Source organism: Chrysemys picta, chromosome 1, assembly GCF_011386835.1.
Source record: "Chrysemys picta bellii isolate R12L10 chromosome 1, ASM1138683v2, whole genome shotgun sequence".
NCBI lineage: Eukaryota > Metazoa > Chordata > Testudines > Emydidae > Chrysemys > Chrysemys picta.
The window spans coordinates 128,506,139-128,518,380 of record NC_088791.1 but is presented as its reverse complement, the minus strand read 5'-3'; the positions used below and the strand labels follow the sequence as shown (position 1 = coordinate 128,518,380).

At 38.8% G+C, this 12,242-nt stretch overlaps 1 protein-coding gene across 1 annotated transcript in view; it reads right to left on the bottom strand.

Annotated features, from left to right (window-relative positions):
- Nucleotides 1–2,621: 2,621 nt before the first annotated feature.
- PPARA (peroxisome proliferator activated receptor alpha) overlaps nucleotides 2,622–12,242 on the bottom strand; it is a 34,796-nt gene continuing 25,175 nt past the window's right edge. The window contains 2 exon segments of the mRNA XM_024100408.3: nucleotides 2,622–4,187; nucleotides 10,089–10,536. Of these exon segments, the coding sequence (XP_023956176.2) occupies nucleotides 3,940–4,187; nucleotides 10,089–10,536 (696 nt within the window). The 3' untranslated portion in view covers nucleotides 2,622–3,939.

Below are 12,242 nucleotides of genomic sequence, written 5' to 3'. Positions count from 1 at the left end.
GTGTTAAGTGTGAAAGTTCATAGGCATGGGTGCTGAGGTACTCAGATGCTCGTAGTCATAGCATATACAAGTGGAGGTGGGACAGTGTACTGCCTCACCTGGGGAGATGTGGGGTGTGTACAGCTGCTATTTAACTAAACAAGAGCATTAGGGAGGTTAATAGGTTTTGCTCCACCTTTGTATTTAGTATCAGACAGAGAGGCACCAGGAAGACCAGGGTTTATGAAAGGAAGGAAGGAAAATGAGATGGTTTCACTCAGCAGATGAGGTGAGAGTGGACAAAACAAAAAAAAGTCTCAACTATCAGGCAGCAAGGAATTAACTGTTCGGGCTCCCAACAGAGCAGGTATTGGCTGATGGTCAAAGACTTAATTATGGGGACTACTATTAGTCAAACACAAGGCATATACCTAAAACTGAGTCAGCTGCATCACACCCCCTTACAGGATAAGCATTCTGAGGGTTTGAGTTTTGAGGAACAAATACTTTCATCTAAGCTTTATAAACAGTAGTAACTCCATATGCATATCATCTACCTGCTGAGGCAATTCTAGCATTGCATTGAAGTCTCTCTCTCTCTCTCTAGAAAGTGCTGACCTTGCTCAACCATCCAGGCAACAAAACATCACATTTTATCCCAAATGGAAAAACCAAAAATTCATCATTCACTGTAATAGTTATTCATTCTGGGCCAAACCCTACCTCCCTTTCAATGGAAGCACAGCAACTTAAAGTCAGTGGAATCACTGTGATCCTTCTGCACTGCACGCATTCTGGACAGCACTGAACTTTACTCCACACTGGCTTCCTCCAAAGCAGTGCAGAATAGTGGCTGGTGGTAGGAATGGTGGGGGATGGGCAAGGGTATAGCCAGTGTGACAATGGTTATGTTGCTCCTCCAGTCTAATCACCTGCATGGAGAAAAGTGGGTGTAATGGGTGCTGCTCAATAGAGTAAGAATGCTGCCTTTCCTGACTCCCATGGACATTTACCTGAGCAAGGTTTGTTTATTTTAGGCCTGTGCGAAGGTCCAGAATTTGGACCTATATGAAAGTTGGAAACAAACAGAGACAGTGTACTGGAAATGCAATGAACCCCAAACAAGTCTGAAATAAATTTCCAGAAGGGCAGATAACAATAGGAAGTTGAAGGATTTTAAAAGACCCAGAGCATTTAGGTCCATATTTAACTTGAGAAGTCAAATGTTGGCAACTCTTATGATTTCATTACGAGTCTTGCAATATTTGATATTTTATTTAAAGCCCCATCTTCTGGAAAGAAGTGATTATGTGAGAATCTCTGCCTTCATTTAAGTTTCTAGCCCTCAATCTTGGGAATAAAGTTTGAAAATGTGACCTAAAAGCCCCTAAAACACCCCCCCCCCCAAATCCAAGATATTAGTGATATATCTTATAGTTTTTAAGCCAACCTCATCATTTTTTGGCATCTGATTCATGATTTTTAAACATTTGCAGTTGGCAGTAGGAAACATTTTTAGTAGCAGAAAGTACCATTGCTGAAATCCTCTCATTTTTCTGAAGTCACAGTGTACTGCAATAATACAAAAAGCAGATCATTTCTCAATCCACTGTTTTCTGATAAAACTTGAAAATCTATTCTCTAATCTATGCATTCTTTACTTTTTCCCTCCCCCAAACACATACACCACTTTGAGCTGTTTGTGCCTGAGAAGTTACATAAGCACAGAAACTGGAATAGATTCTAAACACACTGATGGAAGTATAGATACTTTGTTTTTAACACTTGCAATGTGTAAGTTGAAAAAAATCACTCTAATCATTTTACAATATGTAAGGCTCAAATGACCAAAAGCCTAACTGTACCAACAAGGCTCTAGCAGAAACAAGTTCTATGATGAAAACAGAGATCACTGTTCTGTGTTCTGGGATTTATCAAGCCTTACTCCCAAGTTGATTCTGTTAGTGAAGGTTTTATGATTCTGAAGCCTTGAAACCATGCTGCAATAAAGCAGGCATGAAAACTGACCCTTTTTCAGCCACAGAAAGTATTACTATGAAAGTATTGTCAAAATTGGCTGTCAAGATCGTTGTTTTAACACCCCATAAAAAAAGATCAATAAACTCTCAGGGTAAAAAGGAAAAGATAGATAAGAGAGCAGGAGACTGTCTTTAATATATTAAACGTTACTCCCAAAAGAAACTCACGGCTAGCAGTTGTTTTCATTCTTTACACAGTAGTCTCTGAAAAGTGGCATGATGGAGTTCCATGTCTATTATGTTTCAATGATTTTCAGATTAGATGGGCTCAGTTTACTGTAACATGATTGTTCTAACTGCCAGTCAAGCTGTGTTATTTTGGCTTTATTTCACCAGTAAGAAGTACACTGTGGCTCAGATTCTGCCCTCAATTACATGAAACGATTTTCTCCAAGCTGTGCCCTCTTCCTTTACAACTGTGCAATCAGTGTCTACAAATTCTGCTTTCTGTACCTGTTGCCTCCAGTGTAGTAGAGTAAAAGGAGGGCACAATATAGTGCATTTGGAATTTAGTTAATAGTTCTGTTGACAATGTATGAAGAGGAACAGAAGGCAGTTCACCCAGCTGGATCGGCTCCGAGGGGGTAATATAAGCAGAGAATGTAAAATAATATTTTTTATCAGGACAGTAAATACAGTATGTATGACTTTGAATACATATTGGATGCAGACCTGTTAAGAATAAAGGTGTCATGTTTATACAATCACTTTTCAGAGTAGACCACCACCTGAAGCTATCGTATTCTGACAATCTGGAATTCAGCTTCCTTGGGGCAAGAATCAGACTTCTGGGTGACTCCCCAAGTCCTGCTAATTCAAAATGGCATTTTAAAATAAAAATTTCATCTTCAGCAATTAAGACTTCTCCAAGATGCACACAATATACTACATCTCCACCCAAAAGGGACTTTTGCCTAGTTTCATTAGAACACTTTTGAAAAAGCATTCCCCCATTGTAAAGTACAATTCACTAACAAGCATCTTGCTAAAATATCTTTGACATATTTTATAGAGTCTTACACTTTACGGCCAGAAAGGACCACTAGATCAACTAGTCTGACCTCCTGTATATCAGAACACCAGCACCACCCAGGACCCACACACTGATACTTTGGTTGGTCTAATTTTGGTCATTGGGTATTATATCCCATGGGAGACTACACTATTATGTGCCACAGGCAGAGAATAGAAGGGACCAAGGGGCACCAGTGCCCAAGGCTCCCACAGTGGCAAGGAAGTGATTATGTGAGTTACACCATGGTAATCCTTTAATTTTTTTTTAAAAACTCTTTTTAAAAGGTTAATCCTAAAGTTACTTAAGTAGTACTATTCCTCTCATAATTCAGACAGCAACAAAGTAAATATCTTTCAAATAAATATACCTGTGCACGTATAGTTATACCCAGCCACTTGATACATCTAGCCTGACTCTTGTTTGAGAAAAAAATTGAAAGTGCTAGTTGGTTCTCAATAATGAACATGAGAGTATTTAAACCAAGAGTACATAATCTATAGAAGATAGTGCATGTATCTTGAACAAATTTTGCCCTATTTGGTAAATTAATGCTCAATGACTAGCCCAATACAGAATATAATTTTGATCAATCAAGGTCTATTTGTTAGTCAACAGATTCAGATTTGTTAAACATCTACTTGTTCAGTACATATACATTCTCGCTAACCCTCAAATTTCAAATTAACCAAAGCTTCTTATGAGCAAATTAATGAGCACTATGTAATTTCTCTAAAGTACTTAAAGAACCCACGACAAAAGAAGTGTGACATTCCAGTTATCTACAATTTAGATTTTTCATGTTCTGGAATTCAGCACAGCAGATAACTGTACAAAGTAATTTTTCTCCCATCTATTATTAATATTGCTCTTGGCTTTAAATACTGTGGAAAAAATTACAAAAAACTCTTAATACATATCGCTGTAGATTTCTTGTAATAAAGGATGCAAGAGTGCATCAGATTCAGTCTTTTTGATTATCTGAACAAGTTGAGCATGCTCTGTGACAAGCTGTCGGAGGTCAGCCATTTTCTGGAGGAGTTTTGGGAAGAGGAAGATGTCATCGGGATGGTTGTTTTGCAAGTGAAGTTTTAGTACATGCACAATGCCCTCCTGCATCTTTTCAATGTATTCTACATTTACAAGACCAGGACGATCTGTTCTCAAAACAAACAAAAGAATACACGTCATATAATCTTACCATTGTTCACATTTTATCTGCATGTAAGGCCTGCTCCAGGCATCCACTGAAGACAATGAGATTATTTCAATCAACACCAATGATTTTGGATCAGGGAAAAAGTAAAATCTTGTCATTAGTAAACTTTTGAAACAACTGAATAGCTATGGAATACTCTCTCAGGAGTACTGGTACAGACTAACTTTATTACATAAATAAATAGATCCTCATGACTTTTGCCAATGTTATTTCAAGATGGGCTGAAGAGAGAATTCTCCATGTGACTCAAAAACCTTCTGCTATAGTACAGTGGACATGTCTAGCCTGGATATCTGATTTTATGTTCTCTATATGAAGGTTGTGGCGTCTCCAACCCAAATCAGAAAGATGAATAAGATTAAGCATTTGTGTGTTTTTAATAAGCTCTTTGGAACAGGGAAGATATTTTACTGTGTTACTACAGTGCCAAACACATTGAGTCACCAATCTGGATTGGTACTTGATAGGTATTACCATAGTGCAATCAGTCATACAGGAGGCTGGCAACACCACTTATTATTAAGATTATGAGAGACTTCCCATTATCAGAACATGTTTTCAGTTGCTCATAACTTTGACAAATATGTGGGCTGAAATTTTCCATGCCAGATGCGTGCCTCAGGCTGGAACTTCAGCTGTTTCCAAGTATGAGGCTGGGAAAAACAGATATGTTGTCCATGTTAAAAAAAAAAAATCTTTTCTTTGGAAAGATATAGCACACCTGTTCTTTGGAACAGGGATTTCAAATTTGGCAAACGAAAGGGAGGCCTTTGTGTTAGGATGTTGGAGAAGGGGAGATGGATCTGATGAGGAGCCTTGGTACACAGGGACAACTGGGACTGTCTGGGCAAACAGACTTGGACAAGGCGCCTCGGAGAAGGAAGGTGACAATGAAATTGGACACGGAGCCTGGATGGGGAAATTTGAACTAGGAGCATCAACTGGAGGCTGTGGTGGGGGAAAGGGACTGATTAGATGAAGAGCTGGTAGAAGTGAGGCGGGGGGGGAGGGGGAGGAGGAGGAACGGGGACTGGGTATGGATGCTGAAGGTGACTGGGACGGTGAGTCCAGAAGGGCAAGACTATCATTTGCTGGGCAAGGATACGCCTCAGGAGTGAAGATAGACTGGCTAGGAGAGGACAGGAATGGGACAAGGAGCCAGGGATGGGTGTAAGCATTATGATTAGGCTTGGAAAGATCAGACTTTTATCAGGAAATTTGGATTTCACCATACACACACGAAACAAAAATGTTTCCATTGATAATAATCCAAATTTTCAGGCAGACAGAGCAAGAAAAATGCTGTCCAAGAGCTTAAGAGTTTGATTTAAGGATATTTATTTTGTATATTTTGACATGAGATGTTGACAATTTGTATTTTAACTAAGGCTGTCGATTAATAGCAGTTAACTCACGCGATTAACTAAAAAAATTAACTGCGATTTAAAAAATTAATCGCAATTAATCGCACTGTTAAACAATAGAATACCAATTGAAATTTATTACATATTTTTGGATGGTTTTCTACATTTTCAAATATATTGATTTCTATTACAACACAGAATACAAAGTGTACAGTGCTCACTTTATATTATTTTTGATCATATTTACAGTGCAAATATTTGTAAACAAAATAAATAGTATTTTTCAATTCACTTCATACAAATACTGTAGTGCAATCTCTTCATTGTGAAAGTGTAACTTACAAATGTAGATTTTTTTTGTTACATAACTGCACTCAAAAATAAAACAATGTAAAATTGTAGAGCCTACAAGGCCACTCAGTTCTACTTCTTGTTCAGTCAATTACTAAGACAAACAATTTTGTTTACAGGTTTCAGAGTAGTAGCCGTGTTAGTCTGTATCCGCAAAAAGAAGAACAGGAGTACTTGTGGCACCTTAGAGACTAACAAATTTATTAGAGCATAATAATTTTGTTTACATTCACGGGAGATACTGCTGACTGCTTCTTATTTACAATGTCACCAGAAAGTGAGACTAGACGTTCGCCTGGCACTTTTGTAGCCGGCGTTGCAAGATATTTACATGCCAGATATGCTAAACATTCATATGTTCCTTCATGCTTAGGCCACCATTCCAGAGGACGTTTCCATGCTGATGATGCTCGTTAAAAAATAATGCGTTAATTAAATTTGAGACTGAACTCCTTGGGGGAGAATTGTATGTCTCCTGTTCTGTTTTACCCTCATTCTGCCATATATTTCATGTTATAGAAGTCTCGGATGATGACCCAGCACATGTTCGTTTTAAGAACACTTTCACAGCAGATTTGACAAAACGCAAAGAAGGTACCAATGTGAAATTTCTAAAGATAGATAGAGCACTCGACCCAAGATTTAAGAATCTGAAGTGCCTTCTAAAAATCTGAGAGGGATGAGGTGTAGAGAATGCTTTCAGATGTCTTAAAAGAGCAACACTGATGCAGAAACTACAGAACCCGAACCACCAAAAAAGAAAATCGACCTTCTGCTGGTGGAATCCGACTCAGATGATAAAAATGAACACGACGGTCCGCTCTGCTTTGGATTTTATTGAGCAGAACCGCTCATCAGCATGGACGCAGGTCCCCTGGAATGCTGGTTGAAGCATGAAGGGACATATGAATCTTTAACGCATCTGGCACGTAAATATCTTGCAATACCGGCTACAATAGTGCCATGCAAATGCCTGTTCTCACTTTCAAGTGACATTGTAAACAAGATGCGGGCAGCATTATCTCCTGCAAATTGTAACCAAACTTGTTTGTCTGAGCGATTGGCTGAAGTAGGACTGAATGGACTTGTCGGTTCTAAAGTTTTACATTGTTTTATTTTTTGAATGCAGTTATTTTTTGTACATAATTCTACATTTGTAAGTTCAACTTTCATTATAAAGAGATTACACTACAGTACTTGTATTAGGTGAATTGAAATATACTATTCCTTTTGTTTTTTACAATGCAAACATTTGTAATAAAAAATAAAGATAAAGTGAGCACTATACACTTTGTATTCTGTGTTGTAATTGAAATTAATATATTTGAAAATGTAGAAAACATCCAAAATATTTAAATGCTATTTATTATTGTTTAACAGTGCGATTAATTGTGATTAAATTGTTTAATCGCATGATTAATCGCAAATAATATTTTTAATCGCTTGACAGCCCTAGTTTTAATGGTTATAAAGCTTTAACTTTGACTCTAAGTCTACTGTCATTAAATAATTATTGCCTGCCCTTTCAGTCTCCCACAACTATGAAAATTGAAAGTGATAAAATAAAAATACTTACACATCAATATTATCCACTGAAATTATATATAAAAATAAGCATCTGCCAAGCCTAATTATGATACCGTCTTTACTTACATGATCACATCTCCCTCCCCTCACTCTCCTCCCCCCAGGACTCTCTCATTCAGTGCATTGGGTGGCTGGTGCTCACTTAATGAACAGCTATTTAATATTTTGTTTTCTCCTTGTTGTTGGGTGTGTGGCCCCGGGCCTTATTTGCTGCCCACTATGCATACCCTGCCCTGAAGACAGAATTATTAATTTCTTCATTAACTTTTCTGTAGCACTCATAGTATCTGAGTATCTCACAATTATTAGTGAATTTATTTTAACAACACCCCTGTGAGATATGGGGATATTATTATCCACATTTTACAGCTGAGGACTGAGGCACACAGAGATTACAGTCAAAGTATCCACTAATTTTGGGTGCCCAAATTTGAGACCCCAGGCCTTGATTGTTCAGTGTAGCTAGAATTATAGAGCATTTATTATGTTCAAAGCATAGCTTCCTTTTACTTCAATTGTAGCTGTAAGTGCTCAGTTCTTCTGCAGATCAGACCCAAAGGTCTCAAGTCAGGCACCCAGAACATGAGGCGCACACACAACTAGTGACTACCTGGGAAAAGACTGGTTTGAGTGACTTGCCAAGCATCACATCAGAACTCTTTGGCAAAGGCAGGAATAGAATCCAGTTCTTGAGGTTAACAATCAACTGCCCTAACCATGATACCATCCTCTCTCTTCCTTGACCGTCTGTCTCATTCACTACACACCTTCAAACTTCTGTAACAAATAAAGCAGGGCTCCTGCTCTCCTTTGCTACACAGCCCTGCTGCATCTCCAAAGCACTACCTTGTGCACTGAATGAGGCAGGGGTCCCGTGAAAAAAAAAAATGCCCATGTGATCATGTATTAAAAACTGGATCATATTAATATGCACAAGAAGGTTGAATTAGAGTTGCACAGGCATGGACAATTCCAGCATTTTCTAACTTTTGAGTGCTTGAGTTTACAACCTTAATGTTTTTTAACAGTTTGTGTACAGTAAAACAATGTTCACAGGGTATATTGGGACTTTTGTCTTATAGTAAATAATGATGGGGGGACGTTTGTGGATTGTACTTAGAGGGTATCAGGTCATAAGCTGTGGTACATTGATGAGAGTAAGAAGTTGGAATGTTGGGGCAGAGGTTTTTGGTCTGCACATTAAATAAAAGATGGAAGATGCAGGTTGGGCAGGTGGCTTATATGTAGTGAAGGAATTGGTGCAGTATGTTAAGTATGGGTCAGTACAGTGCGATATATGGCTCATTTTGTGAATATTGGGAGAACAGGTGAAAGGCTGTCCTGTTAATATGGGTGGATGAGGATCCAGAGATGGGAGGGTAAAGTTCGTTGTTTGGAGCACCTTGACTGTGCATTTTCAAATGTTTGTGAGGAGTTTTAAAGTGAAACCTTAACTCTGATTTTTTCCATTCTGTTTATTTTAAATTACATTCTTTTATGCCCCCCAAGTTATTAAATTTAGCGTGTAAACAATGTTGGGCAGTGGTTTGTTTGAGGTCGTCTGTGAATCATCTAGAACAGTGGTTCTCAACCTTTCTAGACTACTGTACCCCTTTCAGGAGTCTGATGTGTCTTACATACCCCAAGTTTCTCCTCACTTAAAAACTACTTACAAAATCAGTCATAAAAATACAAAAAAGTGTTGCAGCACACTATTACTTTAAATATTGTTCTTACATTTCAGTGTACTGTGTGTAGAGCAGCATCAACAAGTAATTGTTTCTGTATAAAATTTTAGTTTGTATTGACTTCACTAGTGCTTTTTATGTAGCCTGTTGTAAAACTAAGCAAATATCTAGATGAGTCGATGTACCCCCTGGAAGACCTCTGCGTACCCCTGGTTGAGAACCACTGATCTAGCACAACTTTAATAGAAAGTATTTATAATCTTAACTCAAATTTAAGAACGCTATTTTCTGGAAATAAAACATTAAAATTAAGGTCACAATCCTGCAATATGAAATGCCTGGGCAGAATGCTATGGCTGCGCAGAACCCTTTGATTTCAATGGGGGGTCCACTCACATGTACCAGACAGCAACGTCAAAGCCATAATTTTATTGGCCTCTAAGGATGAGATTAGAAGAAACAGGAATATCTAACTCCACTATCAGTCCCGTATTGTTGTATTTCTCTGCCTGTTTCAGAGTTTAGAAATATTTCTTCATGCCCAACCCTATTCTTCAAGGAATGGATACTCTTCACATCCCACTTTTAAAACTAGAAAGCCCCAAGGCACCAATCCAACGAAATGTTGTAAATGGGCAGACTCCTGTGCAATACATTGCAGGATTAAGGCCTTAATGAGTATGTGTCTTGTACCAAACATAATTTAACATGAGACAAACATTTAGTGGCAGAACTGAATTGTCATAATTCCATAAACTGCAACAAAATATACTTTTCCATTTTTAAATTACTAAATGATGGGAGTGAAATCATAAATATTACTTCAAAGAACAGATATTTATCTCTTACCTCCACAGCAAATGATAGCAGCTACAAAAAGCGATATGTCACTATCATCCAGCTCCAGTGCATTGAATTTCATTGCAAAATCAAACTTCGGCTCCATAATATCACAAAATGGCTTTCTTAGGCTTTTCAGGAACTCTCGAGTTATAAAGCCGTTTCCATAGGCTACCAGCATCCCATCTTTGTTCATTACAGAAGCTAGCATGGCAAAAATGGCTTCATAAACTCCATATTTTAACAGAGTCACCTGATCATTCAAATCAAGATTTGAGAAGCCAGGGATAGATTTGGCAAATTCAGTAAGTTCTGTTACAGTCTCTACAGATGTACACTGGCAACAATGGAAGATTCGAACTTCTGCTTCCTTGTTCTGGATTCCATTGGCTACCAGTTTTGCCACCAGAGTCTTCTCTGCCATACACAGTGTTTCCATGTCATGTATAACAAATGGCTACAGAGAAAGGTACCAATTAATCCATTTACAAAATAAATATTTGAGGACTATTTCATTCCCCACACTGATCAGTCTTTAGCCATTAATAAACCCTGAATTAAAAGGATAAGGACCAAATTGGTAGTACTAATTTGGCATTTATGCAGATGACATCCTGTGATGATTTGAGAAATCTGTCTCTACAGTTTATGAATTCTGGTTGCAATGGTCAAGTTGTTCTTATGAAAAACACTATCATGGAATGTCTCTATGTCAACGTGTATCCGCCATTGCTGATGAACCTATCACAACTCTCCCAGGCCTGGTCTAAATTTAAAACTTAAGTTAACATAGCTATGGCATGCAGGGGTGTGAAAACTCCACACTGTTAAGCGCCATAGTTATACCAACCTAAACTTTGGTGTAGATGCAGCTAGGTTGAAGGAATGCCTCTGTTGCTCTAGCTACCATTCTCTGGGAATGGAATTCCTACAGTGATGGAAAAACACCTTCTGTCACTGTAGCCTGCCAAACCATAGCTATGCCACTATAGCACAGTCATGGCCCCAGGCTAGAAACAGTGGAGAGTAGAACAGTTAACATTAATGACTGTGCTCTGACTGGTCAATAGGTATACTAAGGAGGTTGGCTGGAATGGGGACAAGTTACTTCCTCCAGCTCATCTGTAAGGAGTAAAGGGCTTGGAGAATGTAAAATTACCAGAAGCAGGTCACAAGAACCAGCGACTGGTGGTGGGACATATGAACTTGAGGGACTTACAGAGCCATCTAGGAAGTTTTGGGCTGGAGACAGGGGAGAAGTCTGGCATGCTTTCATAGTGGGAGCAAGGGGGTTTAGCTATGCGACCAACCAAGAATAGAGAAACCAAGCTGACCTACGGAGGGAGAGGCTCTATAAATCAGAAATCAAGCCATGAGCTGCAGAAGGAGGATCTTTGACATCCCTAGAGTATCCAGACCCCAGTCCAAAGAATTCTCTGGAGTGACAAGAAAACATGTTGCAGGGAAATGTGTGGAGGATGTATTATTTTAATATAGCTCTGTGTATATTTTATGAGGTTAAGTAAAGAGCAGTGGTGGTTTAGAATTCTTCACGAAGTCTGTCCGCATGTTTGTTATGTGTTGCACCTCTCATGCGCTGTTAAAAAGTTAGCCTCTGAACCCAAAACACCCACATAGCTACAGTTCTGGGAGAGGGTGTGTTAAAGTTATGCAAAGTTTAAAGGGTAAGCAGTGGTCCCCCAAGGGCTGGGCAGTTGGACTACAAGGTCTGTTCTCAGGAGGAGGTGCTAGACAAAGGGTCTGTACACCAAGAGTGTGCCTGGGACCCACAGCTAGGGGCAGCACATGGTCTCTGTTCAGGCTCTGGTGGCTTAAGGCACATGGAATCCAGTTGCTGGAACCCTCACAGCAGTCTGGTGAGCAGTCAAGACAGGGCATTTGACAAGATCTGTGACACATCCCATTCACCTCAGTGGGATATTAGCTATGTAAACGCTAAGGACTGCGGGATTTGACTAAGAGGAACTAATGTAGTCATTTAAACATAGGTTGGCACTTTACATATTTACACAGTCCTCTTACAACTATCAGTAGAATTGGACTTTTGTATTGTTCTTGTACTTCACTACTGGATTATTTATTTAAAGTTATATCTGTGCAACTGATCTTCTGCAGGAGCTCTAGCCATTACTCCTATTTAAG